At 35.5% G+C, this 19,883-nt stretch overlaps 1 protein-coding gene and 1 pseudogene across 1 annotated transcript in view; both read left to right on the forward strand.

The window, feature by feature from the left end:
• The first annotated feature begins 3,159 nt into the window (after positions 1 to 3,159).
• Positions 3,160 to 3,971, forward strand: LOC104605871 (heat shock protein 83-like; annotated as a pseudogene).
• Positions 3,972 to 6,119: 2,148 nt separating this feature from the next.
• LOC104605798 (26S proteasome regulatory subunit 7) overlaps positions 6,120 to 19,883 on the forward strand; it is a 28,179-nt gene continuing 14,415 nt past the window's right edge. Inside the window, exons 1-8 of the mRNA XM_010270696.3 lie at positions 6,120 to 6,297; positions 7,757 to 7,838; positions 9,704 to 9,795; positions 9,882 to 9,959; positions 10,087 to 10,148; positions 12,735 to 12,879; positions 13,079 to 13,297; positions 13,436 to 13,617. Coding sequence (XP_010268998.1) covers positions 6,214 to 6,297; positions 7,757 to 7,838; positions 9,704 to 9,795; positions 9,882 to 9,959; positions 10,087 to 10,148; positions 12,735 to 12,879; positions 13,079 to 13,297; positions 13,436 to 13,617 — 944 coding nt within the window. The 5' untranslated portion in view covers positions 6,120 to 6,213. The remainder of the gene's footprint in view (positions 6,298 to 7,756; positions 7,839 to 9,703; positions 9,796 to 9,881; positions 9,960 to 10,086; positions 10,149 to 12,734; positions 12,880 to 13,078; positions 13,298 to 13,435; positions 13,618 to 19,883) is intronic.

Below are 19,883 nucleotides of genomic sequence, written 5' to 3' on the forward strand. Positions count from 1 at the left end.
GAGGGGATATGAAGATATTTACCTTCTTATTTCTACCTCCAATCATTGTCTATGAGATGAGAAATTAAAAGAAGACAATGCTTCTTATGGTACGAAATCCATTAAAAACTTAATCGGGCAATGTCTATTTTGATGCTATGAAGAAAAAGGACACATCCCCTACTTAGATGAGGAAAAGAATAAAAATATATGAGGATAATTACATGTGTTTCAAAGTCCAATTATTTTCTATGAGATGAGAATCTAAAAGCTAAAACAATGGTCATTGTGGTCCTTATTTTGAAGTTCAAGCAACAGAAGATATGGGTTGGAGAAAAAAATAGTGTTTATTCTTAAGAAGATGGTTTTGGTGGAAGAAGAGAGGTGGAAAAGACAAGGAAACTTTCTAAGTAGCCTAGGAAGAGGATACGGCTAGGAAGCTATATTGGGTAGGTTCTTATTATACTACTCAGCTGTGAATGTGGATATCTAAACCATGATAGGATATGTTGAGTTGGCAATTTAAGAGTGGGAGAGAGGGTTGTTTAGGTGGCAATTATAGAGAGAACAAAAAGGGGTATAAGGCAAGGGGTTGCGAGTGCTCCGATGGGGTAAGTGAGCAATGAGAAGGCCACTAACATGGAAATATATGTATAAATATAATCTATATCTTTATATTACTCTTAAACATATAAATGAGAGTGTGGAACTTTTGTTAAACTAAAATACCCTAATTTTTTAATTTAGTTGCTCTCTAATTGTAAGGACAAAAATGTAATTCGAATAAAAATTTTCTCCTCATTCAAAGCCCTCTCATTAAGTTTTGTATTTGAGGGCATTTATAATAGAATACCCCTATTTTTTGAATTTAATCCCTTTATGATTACAAGGGCACAAAATGTAATTTGAACTACTACATTTCTTCTTGTTCAATTTTCTCTCATTAAGGTTGCGTTTGGTACCATTGCCACTTCTACTTGCAATGTTTTAGGTTGGTTAATACAAATTTTTGAGAAATTGCCTTATTACATCAGATAACCACTCCCACTAAAAAAAATAAGGGTTTTTATTGTTTACTCCACCTTAAAATTCATAATACAATCATAGTACAATTGTACAATTTGGGTCAATTTCATGGGGAAAAAGATGCAAAATTCATTAGGGGGGATAGTGTTTATAAGGGGAGCTAGGCATAAATACTTTGGATTGACCAATTATGAGGTGGACTTAATTGTAAAAATCCCAAAAAAAAAAAATACTAGCATCAGATTGAGTGTTGGCATTTATAATAGAAACATCAAATTGGACATTTCCTCAAGAAACAACAATGGTACCAAATGTTGTATTGATAATTCAAAGGATTTGTGATAGAAAAACGATATTCTCATAAAATTTGTATTGACTAACCTAAAATGTTGCAAGTAGAAGTGGCAATAATACCAAACACAACCTAAGTATCGTATTGGTAATAACTATAGGTCTATAACCAATACTAGATACATTACAATTGGATATGTATCCAGTCAATGGTGCATATCAAGGCATATTGTACTGTTGTGTTTCGGTCTATATCGTATTTTATCGGTCAATACACACCAATACAGACCGATATGCAATACTTTCTACTAAAAACTGAAGATAGAGTGATTCAAACCTAAGTCACATAGCGCACAATGCACTTAATACTTAAATCGACCTTTATACAACTAGGCCAACTTGCTTCTCATGTTAGTAAGTGAAACAAAATGACTTTTATTAATATAGTATCTACATGTGATCTAAAATAAATAATACATATCTATGTTTAATAATTCAAATTAAAAATCAAAATGAATAATATTCAAAATTAATATTTTATAAACTAATGAGATAAATAATCTACCAATTCTACATTAAAAGCAAGAGATGATATTCATCTCAAGAAATCTATACAAATAAAATATTAATAATAAAATAATTATTTTGGTACTTAAAAATATAGATATCTATGTGTATTTAAATTATTAATTAATATTTTAATTTACATTACATTAAATAACAAAATATTTAAAAATATAATATTAAATAGAATCTATCAAATCTATTAATTAACATTTATATCAAAAAATGGTTTTTAATTTTAAAAAAGTTATAGAAACAAAAGCATTAATAATGGAATAATTATTTTAGTAATTAAAAATTTGCATATGATATGTATCTAAAAAATTTTAGGGTAAATTACAAGGACCCTCGTGTACTATGGGATCAATGACAAAGCCCCCCTGCACTTTTTTTTGTGACAAAGACCCCTGAACTTTGGTCATTAGACAAAGACCTCCTTGATCGTTAAGTCAAATGAAAAGGTGTTAAAATACCAAAATACCCCACTAAACTGTTCAAATTTTCTTTTACTTGACATTCTTTCTTAGAACCTAACTAACCCAAAAATTAGGGGTGATCATGGGTCGGGCTTTGCACTTATTATAAGGGCTATAGCTTAGGCCCGGGATTGGCCCAAGGTTCCAGGCCTAAAATATAAGCCCTAGCTCAGGTCTATATGGGCCCAGGGCAGGCCTAATTTCTGGCCAATGTCACTCATATATAAAGCGTTACATATCTATATATTAAATGGCATAACATGCACATAAACTTATTTTATACATTATATAATACATGTCATGTTATAATATTTATATATAAAATATATAATATAATGTAAAATAACATGTATACATATATATACATTATACACAAAATGTGTAAGTTTAAATATATGCGGGCTGGGCTGGGTCCGGGCCGGGCTTAAAGTATTAAGCCCAAGCCCGACCCTAAAATTTGCAGGCCTGATGTGGGCCCGAGCCCAAGCCGGGCTTGAACACAAAACCCAGGCCCAGGCTCAGAATTTCCAAGCTGGGCTTGTGTGGGCTGGGCCAGGCCGGGATGAAATGATCACCCCTACCAAAAATACTTTTAATCATCACGGGAAAAGGAAAAAAAATCCGAGCTTGTTTGATGATAAATCTCTTAGCAGTGAGAAATTAATCTGACTTTCTCACCTATGTAAAACATCCTCTAGCTTTCGATTGTGAAATGTCACCTATGTTTTGTTTTTAAACAAAACCCTAGCATTTTTCTTCTTCCTCACTACCCAATTGAAACAGTCTTTCAAACGTCTGAGTTTGATCCGTCAAAGTAGCAATGATGGATGTTCAAATTGGAGATGCAGAGACCTTCACTTTCCAAGCTAAGATCAACTAGTTACTAAGCTTGATCATCAATACCCTCTATAGCAACAAGGAGATCTTCCTTCAGGAACTCATCAACAATGCCTTTGATGTGAGTGATCACCTTTTCTATTTCCACAACTAATGCTTGATGGATCTATTATTTATACTTGTGCTTTTTCCTTTTGAGTTATTCATTTCTTTTTTTTTTCTTTGTCTTATGCAGGCGTTGGACAAGATCCATTTTGAAAGTTTGACGGATAAGAGTAAGCTTGACGCACAACCGGAGCTTTTCATTAGGCTTGTCCCTGACAAGGCCAACAAGACCCTTTCGATGATTGATATTGGCATTGAGATGACCAAAGCATATATGAAAGAGAAGGATCTATGTTGAGGTTCTTTTGTTTTTAGTGCTTTGATCGACATCGGTTTTAATTGAAATTGTTCAACACAATAGATCTGGTTGACAACTTGGGGACAATTGCGAGGTCATGAACCAAAGAATTCATGGAGGCATTGCAAGCAGGGGTCGATGTGAGCATGATCAAACAATTCAGTGTGGGGTTCTACTCGGCTTACCTTGTTCCCGAGAATGTCATAGTGATCACTAAGCACAACAACAACGAACAATACATTTGGGAGTCACAAGGTGGTGGATCATTCACTGTCACCAATGACGTCAATGGAGAACAATTGGGTAGGGAACTAAGAACACCCTTTCCATTGACCATACTTCAGCATGCTCCCTTTCTCCCTCCCTTTACTCTATTACCACCCATCACCACTTGACCCTGCATCTCTCTCATTCTTCTCATTTTGCTCCTACTCCCTGTTTCTTCTAAGTTCAAACCCCTCACTTCTTGATCCAGCCATGTCTGATGTCATCAAAGAATGTTGGGATAAAAATCTGATACACTTGTAACTCCACCCTCTCAAAACAAAGGTATGTCCAAATTTTGATTTTTTTTAACCTTTGTCTTCATATTTTGCTTCTTATTTCTGAAACTTCAATTTGAGTCTATCATTTTTGCTTTTTTTTTTTTTTTTTGCTTTGTAGAACTCTATGGCTTGATCACTACATTTATATTACCCGAACTCTATGTTTCATGTTTGCATCGTCATTATGGTCCCAAGGCAAGCACAAATATTAACAATACAAAGTGTTAGATTATCTCATAAATTAAAGAAAAAAGTAATATAAATTATAAAAGGGTAGCTTGGGTATTTAGAAAATTTTAAATAGTAAGATGAAAACTTTTTTCAAAGTTAACTAACAGAACACCAATGGAGGGGGTCTTTGTCTAACAACCAAAGTTTAGGGGGATCTTTGTCACAAAAAAGTATACAGGGGGTCCTTGTAATTTATCCAAAATTTTAATAGATTTGATATATTTTAAATTGAGATTATATATTTTTATAAATTATTATTTGATATTTTAATTTACATATGAGAATTTAATATTTGGTTGACTTTTTTTGTTAATATAAAAAATAAAAATAGTAAAATATAAAATAATTGATATAATAATTAAAATATAATATATGCATATGTTATGTGTTTTTGACTATTGATTGATGCATTATCAATACAATTGTATGATATCTATGCATCCAGTTATATTAATTATAATATTTTTTTCATATACAATATTAAAATATACATTGCCTATGTATTTGTGCATTATTTGTGGCTATTTGATTTTGAATTTAGTATTATTAATGTATTTATGGAATTTGTATGTGTTTCATTAGCATATTCAAGCATTTCCATATTTTTTTGTTCGTTTTCATGCACTTCCAAAGTGTATTTGTATTTGATATGATACCCAATACTGATACTTTAATCTTAATATTTAGGGTATTAACTCTTACTCTCTCATTTAATCATATATTAATTAACCATATTAAAGAAAAATAAGTGTTATAAAGAACAAATGTTTTTTATTGCTAATATAAATTATATACAAATTTAAAAACCAACACAAAAATGGAGTTGTATTTTTATTTGGTAGTGAGTCAACAATTTAACCTTTTTGGGACAAATGTGTAGACCCTTGATAGGCTTATCAATGATACTTAAAACTTGTATAACTATATTTAAAATTATAAAAAATATATTTATATATATTTTATATATAATAAACTCAGTATCTTATATTTATATTAATTCACTATATATAAAAGTTGAAAAGTAATTAACTTATATTTTTTATATTTTAAAAAATTAAAGTGGAGTTGGATTAAATTTGAATCTGATCTAAGTCTATAAGGATTAAAATTCGAATATGCATGTGGTCTTTAAATCCAATAAAGTTATGAATTGGATTTGGATGCAAGTTTTCAATAATCGATCCAATCCATTTACAACCCTAAGCCTTGATGTAGTAGTAGTAATAATAATAATAATAATAATAATAATAAATCTATGCGCATCTCCCATATATATATATAAATAAATAAAGATTTAATATAATGAATTAACCAATGGTCCTAATATGCTCATTTCCCTAATTTCGATGTTTCACCCATTGTTTGGCATTTGCTATTCCCTGATTGCTTTGCATAATTTTGTATCTGTTTAGTTCTGTTGGCATTTATTGAGTAAACGTTATCACATAGGTGCCCCATCAACAAAGACCTCATTATGTACATCCATATATATTAATGTTTTGTAACAATAAACATCGATTTTTGTGCATCTCTCTCATATTAGAAAGTTTCATTTTGAAGCTTCCTCGAATGGGTAAGCATTTATTGGTACTTTTGCTAATGTAGTGTCTAATGGGGCTCGGTTACATGGGGTTCGGTTCGTTAGATTTGATCACCGGCCCGCTCCTGCCCGGTTTGTAAACATCGGTTGGGAGAGTCGGTAAACCGTAAACAACGCCGGTTGGTTGCTTCCATGGGTAGCGGTTCAGTCTGAGACTAGTCTGCGGCCTACATTACAAAGCTTCCTTTAACCTCTCTTGCCTCGCAAGCAAGGAAGATCAAAAGCTCCGAGTGGTGGCAGTAGCAGTTTAGCAGGAAAGAAATGGCACCCGAACCCGAAGAAGAGATCAACGAGAAGAATCCTCGACCCCTTGACGAAGATGATATCGCCCTTCTCAAAACTTACGTAAGCTTGGCGTTAAAACCCTAATCCTTTTTTCCCTCTCTTTCTCTTTTACAGCTTGAATAGATTCCGAAATTTGATCTGTTTTATTGCTGGCATATTATACTTGCAGAAGGTTACCTGTTCCTTACCTCTTGTTCTTTGCAGTTTTGCCTTTACTTTCAGTAATTGGCGGGAGGCCATGTTTTGTTTCTGGATCGTTTCTCTCTAACTGGGTTATCTCCTGTTTTGTGTAATTTTAGGGTTTCATCTATTCCGTGTATACGGATTTCGAACTTTCTTTTTTTTGTATTCTGGTTCAGCAATAAAAACTCTGTAGCTTCGGTGCTCTTTGATGAGTTCTTACTGAAGTCCTTGATTGTTGCATTTAGCGATTTGCTTCCAACTTCTGTAATGTAGCGGCAATGCCATGCCTGCTGCTATTGAGTCCAGTTGCGGGGAGTGAAGACTCCATTAAAGTAGGATAAAATTGAACCCGGTATCCTTTGCAATATCCTCGGTGGATCATGTGCAAATAACAATTGGAATATGGGGAGAAAACTCCTTAAAACATAAAATCTCCGGCAGGAAACTTACATGATTTACTTAAAAGAGCTTCGTGGGTTGGATAATGAGAGAAAGCTCGGAATCCCATAGTTTAAAAGATATTCTTCTTGATACGTTGAAATGGATAAACAAGATTCATTTAGCTGACTCTAAAATCTAAATAGTGGGGATAAGGCCAAGTTGACGGCTATGCTCATTGAAAACCCGACAAAGAGAAATTATAATTACACAAGATAGAAATTACGACAGGGAGACAAAGAAGTTCTCTCCCATAAATCCGGTATGACCCAATAAACTCTTGAGAACTTGCTTTAACTTGTTACCTGTCGTCTTCTGTTTGAATTTTGAAATAAACTCTTGAAAATTCTGAACAACTTTAGTAATACTTGAAGAAAATAATTTGGAAAATCAGAATGCAATATGGCTGTCTGAGGAGGAAAACCTTTTTGTGGCCTCTCATGCCCGGAAATTTGGTCTGGAGTCAACATGAAACCTTTCCTCTCCACCATTCTCTTATAAACCCACTGCTGTTATTCTGGGGCCAAAAGACCCGTAATTACACTTCAGAGTTAATCCAAAATAAAATTAGGTTTCTACTTTACTGTTTTGGTAAGAACATTAGAAACTCGTAATGAGAAGCACATCCTATCCCTCTCTCTATAGATTTCCCTTGCAAAGCATGTGACACATAGCTATAAATAAAAACTTTTCTCTTTCAAGTTGATTTTATTTTGGTTGCTGGTTGTTTTGCATCTTTCTGCCCAAACTTCTTCTCAGGAAGCTTCTGGCTATGTTCTTTCTTGGATTATTGTGCAAGTTTAAAATTTCAGTTTTTCCTACATTCCTCCATTCCACGATACATGTTTAGAGGTCTCTGTAGTGCGTTCCTATATCCATTTCAATGTTCTGATTGCAGGGTCTGGGGCCTTACTCTACTAGCATAAAGAAAGCGGAGAAGGAAATCAAGGAAATGGCCAAGAAAGTAAATGATTTATGTGGTATGCTTCTTAGGCCTGTTATAATTTAGAGGGTTTGTTGCATGTTCAGTGCCAGGCTTAATGCATGTCATTGATAATCTACAAAATGTAATTAATAAACTATTTTGAGTATCTGGATTAAAATATCTTTCATATTTCTTGAGAGGAATTGGATAGACTGAATGTATATCAGCCTGGCTTGATATACACTTATGTACTTGACAAAAAGGAAAAGCATAGTATTTCATTTTGTCAATATAAAACAAAAACAAGATACCCCTGTACAACTAGAAACTGAACACAGGAAATGTACAAAAACACCTTTACATCCCCAAACAGAAATCCCTTGACTGTTTACAAAAAAAATCCCATTAATAATTGCATTCATCCCTTAAAATAATTTGTTAATCGCCACGCCAACTAAGATTGTATTTTTCCTATAACCCTTCATATCTTTTTTATTGTCTTTTTGTTTTTTATAATTTACTGATTCTGTGAAATGCATATCATATTGTGATTCTTATCTGCTCCATAAATCAGCAAGGTTCTTATAATCCTAAAAGGTACTTGTTTTACTTGTTTTCTTCTTCTTGCTTTTATGAGCAATTGGGAGATTTCAAAGATGCTCTCTGTACACTTCTTATGATCAATAGATTTTTTTTATTAGATAACACTTAAGGTGAGTTAGTTACAAATGATACATAGAATGCCTGCTTAGCATTCTCCTAGTGGGGCTGATGCCTTCCCCATCCCCTTACATGCAGTTCCCTAAACAATAGCCCAATACAATTGTTCCCTGTTCACCCCTTGTCTTGCCATGGCATCAGCCATCATGTTTGCTGATCTGCATGTCTATATGAAACTTGCATTCAGTTCTGAAATCAGGGTTCCCTGTTCACCCCTTGTCTTGGATTTTTGACATTCAAAAATCCATCAGTTTCTGATAAAAAGATGCTGTTTCAATCCCCATCTGTCCACTTAGAAGTTGTATCCATGGATCAATATTTATTAATGTTGATATAAACAAAACTCCAGTTTGTAAAATAGCATTGTTTTTTAGTTAAGAAATTTATGCATAATCTGGATAAAAAATCTCTGATGCAAGTGCATATGTCTTTTGTTGATTGTACTTATTTACTCAATGGAGTGTGACTTTCATAGGCCTACAATTTATAGAAGGTAATAATTGACATATTAAGTGATTGATATCAATCTGTTGAATGAATATAGAACTTTTTATTCTTTTTTTTGGTCTTAACATTTTCATCTATTTGTATCACATAGTGCATCTATATATTATTTCTTTCCTACTTATCAATTGATATCTTCCAATTGTTGAATCAACACTCTTAGTCTCTCATGGGGTCAAATCCCAAAAAATATTTTGCTTGGAATGTGATCTGCCAGTCAATATATGAAACTCTTATACCTGACATAAAGAGGATATTTCCTTTACAAATCACATTTAAACGCCCAATAGAGGTTAGATTGACATTGGTAAGCACTAAACAGTAAACCATGGTTCATTCATTGGATGGTGTAGATATTAGTTATTGGATTTTAAATTACATATATCTGGCATATGTTTATCTGCATTATATTGATATATATACATTGAACATGGCTTTGCCCTGCTCTAGTACTTCATGAGTACTTTGGGATGATCTCTGGTCTCTGCACTTCCATTCTTATGGGCAAGTTTGTTATTTTGTTAAATTTCACAATACTAAATTCTTAACATTTTTCAGTACATCTTTTGGATTACTCTTCCTTGACATCATCACTGTTACTGCCTTTCTTCATCCATTCCTTAAGAATTGGACACCGGACACCTATGCTGGTCTTATTTTATGCCTGAATAGGGTTTGCTTTTATTTGAACTATAGGTATTAAGGAGTCTGATACTGGTTTAGCGGCACCCAGTCAGTGGGATCTTGTTTCTGATAAGCAGATGATGCAGGAGGAGCAGCCTTTACAGGTACTGTTTTATATATATTTGTCCACATTGAAGTTTTGAATCAAGAATCAACAGTAGGCTGAAGCAGTGGTTATCCTGGAATGTAGGTTGCAAGATGCACAAAGATAATTAATCCAAATACTGAAGATGCGAAGTATGTCATAAATGTCAAGCAAATTGCAAAAGTATTTTCTGCCCAATGTCAATTCTTTTACTCAGCAATTCTTTTGGAAGTAGTCATAGCTTATGAAATTTTGACATGCAATGAGTTGTTTCTAGTAACTTCTTTGTTTCATTTTTTTTTGGCTGCAGTTTGTTGTTGGGCTCGGAGACAAAGTTTCCCCAACTGACATTGAAGAAGGAATGCGTGTTGGGTAGTCTTTCTGTTTATCCTCTTTGATATTTCATTTTCCATTTTTGTAACTACTAAGATCTTTCTCATTCCGACATTTGAAGAATCAACATTTTCATATTGATTGTCTGGACTTTGAAGATACAATGGCATATATGCTGGAAAATTATTTAGTGAATAGTCTTTTTTTCAGTCATCTCTTCATTCCTTGTGGCAGTGATTCCAGATTTTGCATTATCAATATATGGGTTGTAATTGCAAGCACATAGTTAAATACTTAGTTTTATCCAGCAAATTGTAAGAAAGGGGTCATTACCCAATGTGGATCCTGGCTATCCAGGGTATTGTGAGGATAGATTGGACAAGGTCCTAACCTTTGGCTTCTTTTGCACAAAGTGATTACGAATTTACTATCAGACAGAAACACTGTCTCACATTTGTCAACCTGAGATTTTACCATAGGACCAATTAATGGCTCCATCTTCCAATAAAAAGAGAATAACTTAGGAATATCTTGTCTTCCATTGTTATTATGTATCTACTAAAACATACTGGACTTGATATATTAGGATGTATGTTTTTGCTAATGAACGGTTTGCTGGTTTCAATGAGCTATTTTTTGTTTTTATTTTGTTGTTTATGGGTATAAAGACAACAGATGTTGAGAAGTAGGGGTGAGCAAATTTTGGTTGAAATTGAAAAACCAAACCAAAAATTTCAGTTTCAGTTTTGCAGTTAGGTTATTTTGGTTCTCAGATTTGAAAATCTGGTTAACTGAAAAAACCAAATTAACTTAGGTGGCGTTTGATAAATCTGAAATCTGAAATCTGAAAAGTTAGAAAGATATTAAAAGTGTTTGGAATCTGAAAAGAGGCATTAATGCTTTTCTACTTTTTAGAGGCTCTAAATATTAAGCTTGTTTGTATTGGACCAAACCTTTAACATCTGAAATGCTTTGATTTTACTATTTTACCCCTAGAATAGACTATTTGGTAAATTTGAGCTCAATTGGTACTGTTTCATATAAATAAATTATTAAATTCAAAAATAATATTAAAAATATGAATAAATTATAAAAATAAAAATAAGTTATTAAAATAAGAATGAAATTGAAAAATAAATATAAAATTAGAAATTAGAAATAAATAATTAAAAGTTAAAATAATAACGAAAATAGTAGTAAAGTCCATGAAGCAATGAGAAAATATTTAATAATTAACAAATTAATATCTTAATACTATTAAAATATTAATAATTAGTAAAGATTAAAATAATTAATAATTAATACAATAAAAATTATAAATAATTTATTAAAATGAGAATAAAATTGGAAAGTATGTATAAATTTATAAATTAAAAATAAATTATTAAGAATTAAAATAATAATAGTAAAGTCTATGAAACAATTTAAAAATATTTAATGATTAGAAAATTAATATCTTAAAAACTATTAAAATATTTAATAATTAATTAAAATTGAAATAATTAATTTTACATATTTTGGCTTACATTAGTTGCAAAGGTAGCAAATGGTACATAGAAGACAATGGGTGGGAGTGGAGAAGAGATGGAGAGGGAGGGAGGTGTTAACCGCCGTTGCTGAGAGTTGCAGCGGCGGTGGCAGGATTTCACAGCGAGGCCTCTTGCAACAGAGATCAACGGCGACGAAGCCAAATGGGACGGAGAAGACAGTGGTCGGGAGTGGAGAAGAGATGGAGAGGGGGGGGGGAGAGAGAGAGAGAGAGAGAGAGAGAGGAAGGGAGGGTGTTAACCACCGCTGCTGAGAGTTGCAGCGGTGGTGGCGGGATTTCACAGCGAGGCCTCTTGCATTAGAGATCGACGACAAACTTAGAACAAAAATGATCGTGAAGGACTGGGACCCTTTCTTCGAGTTCTCAAAGAGAGAAAGAGGGGGAAGAATGGGATTTGAGAGATTTCCGGTGACATCTCCATGGCAGGGTTTCTTCAAGTTCTCTTAATCGCCATCTCCCTTCTCGTTCGATGACAATGAAATATGAAGGATATGATTTGTCGTTATTAAAAATATAAAGGATATTTTAGACTTTTCGCCAGGTCTGAAACGCATCTGACCACGTTCAGTGCCTGGCCTGGGTCTTAAAGTTTAAGATCTGAAAATGGCATTCAGATAATTTTTAAGACACGACTCCAAACGCCTATTACCTCTGAAAAGTAAGTTTTTCAGAATTAAGAGGCAAATTCAGCATTATCAAACGTGGCCTTCATTTCATTGTGGGATATTTGGTTTATTTGGTTCAGTTTTAACCCAAATAAAACGAATGCTCACCCCTATTGAGCAAAAGATTTCTTTGCTAAATTCTGGTGCAGAATATGAACTATCAAACTTCCAGATCTGAAAATTATGATGTTAATTGCACTCCTGGAGTACTTCCTAGTAAAATGTTTATTCAAATGAGTACTGCGAGAACCTTGCTGTCAGGAGCTTGGTTCATGAACTATTCTCATATGATTGTAATTCTTACAAGAAGTAAATGATATATAGTTTTCTGACGTTTATTCCTTCATATAGAGCTTTTTTATAATTAACTCCTATTTTGGTGAACGTCATTATTTTCTTATTTGGTTTCAGGGTGGATAGAAATAAATATCAGATTCAGATTCCATTGCCTCCAAAGATTGATCCAAGTGTAACCATGATGACAGTAGAAGAGAAGCCTGATGTTACATATAATGATGTTGGTGGATGCAAGGAGCAGATTGAAAAGATGCGAGAAGTGTGTAATATTTCCTTGTTCTAACAATATATACTTCTTGGAAAAGGGCAAATATATTAAAGTCCAGACATGTGTGTATATGCTATCATATCATTTGGCTTTGGTTTAATAATTGAAAGCCAAGCGTGTTTATGCTATTATTGTTAGATACCCTGTTTTGTACCTTCATTTAACCTTTATATGCTTTTCTTTTTGCAAGGTTGTTGAACTGCCCATGCTTCATCCAGAGAAGTTTGTGAAGCTTGGAATTGATCCTCCCAAGGGTGTTCTCTGTTATGGTCCTCCTGGAACTGGCAAAACACTCCTAGCTAGAGCTGTAGCCAATAGAACTGATGCTTGTTTTATTCGTGTTATTGGAAGTGAGCTTGTTCAGAAATATGTGGGTGAGGGTGCTCGCATGGTTCGGGAGCTTTTTCAGGTTATTGTCTGAATGTGAATTACCCATTTTGATCAACTAGGTTTTTTATTTTGCAACAAACTGTTTCCCTAATTTTCAACCTTGTTTGGTCCTTGGGCATCATCTGCTTTTTTTTTCTGACATTTTGATTTTCTTTAGATGGCACGTTCAAAAAAGGCTTGCATCGTCTTTTTTGATGAAGTAGATGCCATTGGTGGTGCACGTTTTGATGATGGTGTGGGTGGAGACAATGAGGTTCAGCGAACCATGCTTGAAATTGTTAACCAGCTGGATGGTTTTGATGCTCGAGGAAACATTAAAGTTTTGATGGCAACAAATAGGTTTGTTATCTGTGCTATTGGTTGTTAGTCAATTAGCCATTGCAGTAAATATTTGTCTCTTCATTAAATTTTTATGCCCGGCCAACTTTTGTCTTCAAATACAATTGGATAGTTTTTTCTTTTCTTTTCTTTTTTTGATAACAGTAACAGATTTTATTAATGAAACAGAAAAATATGTACAAGTACAGCTTCCCCAGGGGAGGTAGACTGTGTCCAATACAATTGGCCCCTGTTTCCCCCTTGTTAGCTAATGTGTCAGCCAGCCCGTTTACAAATCTTGATACCTACTGTATTCTTATCAGCATATCCCGTACTAGGCGTTGAATCCTTTTTAGCACCTCCTTGTGAGCTCACACTTCCTTTTTCTAATCCTTTAGCCACCCAACCCCCACTTGAGAATCACTTTCAATAATTAACCTGTCAATATTCATTTCTTTTGTCCTTTGTTTTCCAACCAATACTGCAAAGAGTTCAGCTCTTGTAGAGTCCCCAACCAATCAAAAAGCTTGTATCATCATTGTATGAATTACCTATCACATAGGAAGCTTCCTTGCACAATATGCCATATTTCTGCCATGCACAGGGATGATGTGACCAATCCAAGCCATCAAGCAAGTACTGAACCCTTGGTTAACCCACCTGTACAATCTTCCAGTTCACATCAATCTGTGACCCACCTTCTACTAGAGCTGCAAATGACATCCATTTATCTGAATTCAAATTTGATCTGGTTTAGGGCGATCTGGGGGCAATCTGGGGGCAATCTATTTATAATTTGATCATATATGGATCACTCCTATCCAATCTGATATAATCTGGTTCAATTTAACTTTAATGTATATGTTTATATAAGAAGAAAAATAGCCTTTTGAGAAGAAAGGACTGTTTAGAAAGTTGCAAAAATTCAAAAGAAAGTAGCAGAAATCAGAGTTCAAGAGGAGAGAAGAAGAAGAAGAAGAAGAAGAAGAAGAAGGTGGCGGCAACTTGGGTTCAAAGAAGCCCCTAATTCTATTTCATTAAGTTAAACTTTGGTAATTTACTGAGAAGCCCCTAGTTGGGCAGAAAATTAAAAAGACATAACATAAGAAAGAATAAAGCCGAGATTAAGGCCCATTACAGCAAAGAACATAAAAGATAAAAAAGGATAAATAGCTTATGGGCCATTCGGCCCATCTTCTCTACACTCCCCCACAATCTTAGCATAGATGTCAATCATGCCAGTATCATGCTGAAGTTTAGCCTTGGGAATGCCCTTGGTGAGGAAATCAGCTAACTGTCATTTAGAGGTGATGAAAGGTAGATACACTTCTCCAGAAGCTACTCTTTCTCGAATGAAGTGTCTGTCAACTTCAATATGTTTAGTTATGTCATGTTGCACTGGGTTGTGAGCAATGTTGATGGCGGCCTGATTATCATAGTATAACATCATTGGCTTATCATGCTCAATACCTAGTTCCTCCATCAAGGATCTAAGCCACAATAGTTCAGAAACTCTATGAGCCATGGCTTTGTATTCTGTTTCGGCTGAAGATCGAGCAACAACTGATTGTTTCTTGCTTCTCCAATAGACAATATTACCTACCACCAAACTACAATACCCAGAGGTAGATCTTCTGTCATCAATGTTTCCGGCCCAGTCAGCATCTATGTAGGCTTCAAGTTTCATATGGTCATGCTTAGCAAATAGAATTTCCTTTCCAGGGGATCCCTTCAAATAACACAGAATCTGCTTTGCTGCTGCCATGTGAGTATCCCTGGGAGCATGCATGAATTGACTGATACAACTGACAGTATATGCAATGTCTGGCCGAGTCATGCATAGATAAAGAAGTTTTCCAAGTAGTCTTTGAAAGACTCCCTTCTAACAATATTGCATCTGAAGCAGAGAGTTTATGGCTCATATCGATAGGAATAGCAATTGGTCTAGCGCCTATCTTCCCTGTTTCAGAGAGCAAATCAAGAACATACTTTCTCTGAGAGATAAAGATCCCATCCTTGGATTTAGCAACTTTTATGCCAAGAAAGTATCTTAGTTTCCCTAGATCTTTGATCTCAAACTCTGTATGAAGGAAAGATTTGAGATCATTAATCCTTGAGACATCATTACCAGTCACAACAATATCATCAATATACACAATTAGGTCAACGACTAAGGATCCTCTCCTCTTCACAAAGAGAGTATGATCAGACTGTGTCTGTACATAGCCGAAGCTAACAAGGGCAGCCCTAAACCTTTCAAACCATGCTCTAGGGGACTGTTTGAGTCCATAAAGAGATTTCTTCAGCCTGTAGACTTTTCCTTTCATATCTGCTTCATACATCCCTGGAGGAAGAGACATATAGACCTTCTCATGTAATTCTCCATTCAAAAATGCATTCTTTACATCCAGTTAATGAAGTGGCCAGTCTAAGTGTGCAGCCAAAGATAGCAGAACTCTCACAGAAGTCATCTTGGCAACAGGGGCAAAGGTCTCCAGATAATCAATCCCATATGTCTGTGTATAGCCTTTTGCAACCAGCCTAGCATACCTTTCAATGGTGCCATCAGCATGATATTTGATAGTAAAAACCCACTTACAGCCTACTGGATCATTCCCTTTAGGCAAATCAACCACTTCCCAAGTGTCATTCTTGTGCAGGGCATCAATTTTTGTTCTCATAGCATCCCTCCATTCTGGAATATTAAGAGCTTTTGACATAGACCTGGGAATTGGGTTAGAAGCAACAGAAGAAAGGTAGACAAAATATGAAGGAGAGAGCAAACTATAAGAAAGGTGTTTGGAAATGCAATGTGCAATACACTTTCTTTTTCCTTTCCTATTAGCAATGGGGATATCAAGGTCTGGGAAGGATGGCTCCAAAGGGGTTGCAACAGTACCTATTGTCTCATCTGTAACTAGAAGTGCATGAGGTTTATGTATTGTAGGGGAAACAATCTGCTCATTTCTAGTTCTTTGCCGTTGATACAACCTGGGATTAAAAAGAGGGCGAGGAGGTAAAGGAGGAGGAATAGGAACACTGGAATGAGAGTGAAGTGACTGATCCTCCCTTGACTCATTTGAAGGAGGAAGAGACTCAGCAAAAGACTCAACTGGGACAGGAAGAGGAAGAGCAAACACCTGTGACAAATCCTCCCCCTTTGGACAATGTCTCTCCAGAGAATAACCATAAAAGGAAGAAAGCTCATCAAATGTGACATTCATTGGGACATACCGAGTGTCAGTCTTCGGATCAAAACAACAGTAACCCTTCTGTGTGGGGGAATAACCAAGGAAGATACACTTGTGTGCTTTTGGTTCAAATTTATGTCTCTGGACACTTGGGATATGTACATAACAAGTGCAACCAAAGACACGAAGAGGAATAGGAAAAAGATCATTGTCCGGACGAAGAAGATTGAAGGGAGACTTAAACCCTAAAACCCTGGATGGCCTACGGTTTATAAGGTAGGTAGTAGTGAGAACAACATCACCTCAAAATTTTGTAGGGACATGTGAGGCAAATAGAATACTTCTTGCAACTTCAACAATATGTCTATTTTTTCTTTCAGCAACTCCATTCTGTTCTGGGGTCCTAACGCAGGAGCTTTGGTGAATAACCCCTAAATCAGTGAGATAGCAGGTCAGGTTTTTCTCAAAATATTCTTTTGCATTGTTGGATCTGAAAATTTTAATTCTGGTATCAAACTGGGTTATGACAAATTCATGGAATTGCCTCACAAGTCTGGGAACTTCATCACGAAACTTCATAAAAAATATCCAAGTGAATCGAGAAAAGTCATCAATGAACAAGATAAAATATTTGTAGCCACCCATAGAAGGTAAGTGGTAAAGCCCCCACACATCAGAGTGCACAATATTAAAAGGAGAAGAGTATCTTTTATTACTCAGAAGATAACTGTTTCTACAATGTTCGTTCACAAGACTCACAATGAAGACTGGACAAATTAATTCCCTTAAACAGTTTTGGGAATAAATGACTTAATGCAGAAGAAGAAAGATGACCCAAACGAAAATGACATGACTCAACTGATGGACTCTGTAGATGTAGACGCAAAAGCAGCTTTTCTAGGTTATTCATGGCACTGTCCAGGAGTATCCAACAGATATATTCCATTCGCCTCACGGCCACTCCCAATCACCTTCTGATACTCCAGATCTTAAAAAACATAGTAGGAAGGAAGTTTACACAACAGTTTAACGACTTAATTAGGTTACTTACAAATAACAAGTTTGTATTTAGTCTGGATACATGAAGAGCAGAAGGAAGAACCAATGAGTCTGTAGCCTTGATGGTTCCCTTGTCGGAGATAGGGGCAAGAGAGCTTTCAGCTAGGGTGATTTTGTCACGCCCAGGAAGTAAATCATATGAAACAAACAAAGTAGAAAGGCTGGTCATATGATCAGAAGTACCAAAATCAATAATCCAAGGGATCCTACGATTACCTGAAATGGTTGCATGATTGGCAGAAGCCCGTATACCTGAATGAGCAAATGTAGAAGAGGTTGAATTTCCTGGAGGGTTGGAAGAAGAGGTCACACCCTCTAGTTGACTGATCATCCTTCCAAACTTCTCATATTCTGCCTTCATAGCTACTAACTGCTCACTAGCCGTCATCTCTTCAGTTTGGTATCTGTCACTATCTGGACCAGCAACAACATTAGCACTCCCTCCCTTTATATTATCAGGCTTCTTCTGAAACTGAAGTGGTAGGAGCTCAGGATGCAATTTCCAGCACTTGTCTTTAGTGTGTTTTGGCTTTTTACAGTTCTCACAGATAATCTCTTTCTTCCTTGAGCTACTTGGAGTCCCTGCAACCCCCTTGGGTTTCACTCCCATACTAGCAAAGTGATTATTTAGACCAGCCCCTTGGACCTGGACAAGTCTTCTGCTTTCTTCACTACTTACCAAGGCATATGCTTGAGACAGTGAGACACTATCCTTGGATAAAATATTTTGCGTTGTAATGTTGTACTCTGGATTTAGCCCTGTCAAGAACTCAAACACCTTGCTTCTCTCAACCAGTTTTCTGTAGGTCTCAGCATCATTAGTGGTGTCCCAGGCTACAGCTTCTATCAAATCTATTTCTTGCCATAAAGACTTCAGTGTTGAGAAGTATACAACTAATGGTTTCTCCCCCTGTCTCAAATTCTTCACATCACTTCTCAACTTGTAAACCCTGACCACATTTAATTTTTGGGAATAGGTTTCAGCAACACTATCCCAAATTTCCTTTACTAAATTCATCCACAAATAGTGCTGACTAATCTGTGGTTGCATTGAATTCACAAGCCATCCAATAACAGTATAATTTTCTTGCATCCACTTTTCATATGATGGATCATCTTCCGGAGGAGCCTTTTTGCTCCCAAAGATAAAACCCCACTTGCCTCTACTACAAATATGAATCTTTACTGATTGTGACCAAGCCAGATAATTAGTTCCATCCAACTTGACTGTGGTCACAGCCAGTAGAGAGTCTACAGAGGCTCCCGGAACCTGTTCGGATTCAGTAACGTGCTTGTTTTTAAAGTCTGAGGAGTTCATCTTCTTAAATACTTCAAAAATGACTTAAAACAACTTCGAATAACAACAAATGAAGACAGAACAAAAACCGTGTTATGACCCAACCTCTATGCAGCCGTACCAGTAACCTGCATCACACCCGGAAGCTGGGAAATACGGAGAAAACTCAGTCACTCCTTGTAGACTTCACAGAACACCAATCCACTTGATCCGATCTTCAAGAAGGAGAATGAGAAAGCCTTCATTCACTGAGTGCCCAATTCAAACTCATTGTGGGGCCCACAATCAAATTTCTCCAGAAAATTAGGGTTTCGGGCAACACACTTGAATCTGTCAAGAGGACGACAAAACCAGTCCCCTTCTCTCCAGAAACCACTAACAACTGGGTTGAAATAGGTTTCTTTAACTATTTATACGATTCAGTTCTCCATACACACTGTGTATGGGAAAAAAGGTGAGAAAAAAAAGGGAAAAACAAGTCTGCTCTGATACAAGAAGAAAAACAGCCTTTAAAGAAGAAAGGACTGTTTAGAAAGTTGAAAAAATTCAAAAGAAAGTAGCAGAAATCATAGTTCAAGAGGAGAGAAGAAGAAGAAGGTGGCAGCAACTTGGGTTCAGAGAGAGATTTTCTAACATAATCTCTTTTCTTACTCCCTTAATTCTATTTCATTAAGTTAAACTTGGGTAATTTATAGAGAAACCCCTAGTTGGGCAGAAAATTAAAAAGACATAACATAAGA

The sequence above is a fragment of the Nelumbo nucifera genome, chromosome 1, assembly GCF_055504915.1.
Source record: "Nelumbo nucifera cultivar China Antique chromosome 1, China Antique-T2T, whole genome shotgun sequence".
NCBI classification, from domain to species: Eukaryota; Viridiplantae; Streptophyta; class Magnoliopsida; order Proteales; family Nelumbonaceae; genus Nelumbo; species Nelumbo nucifera.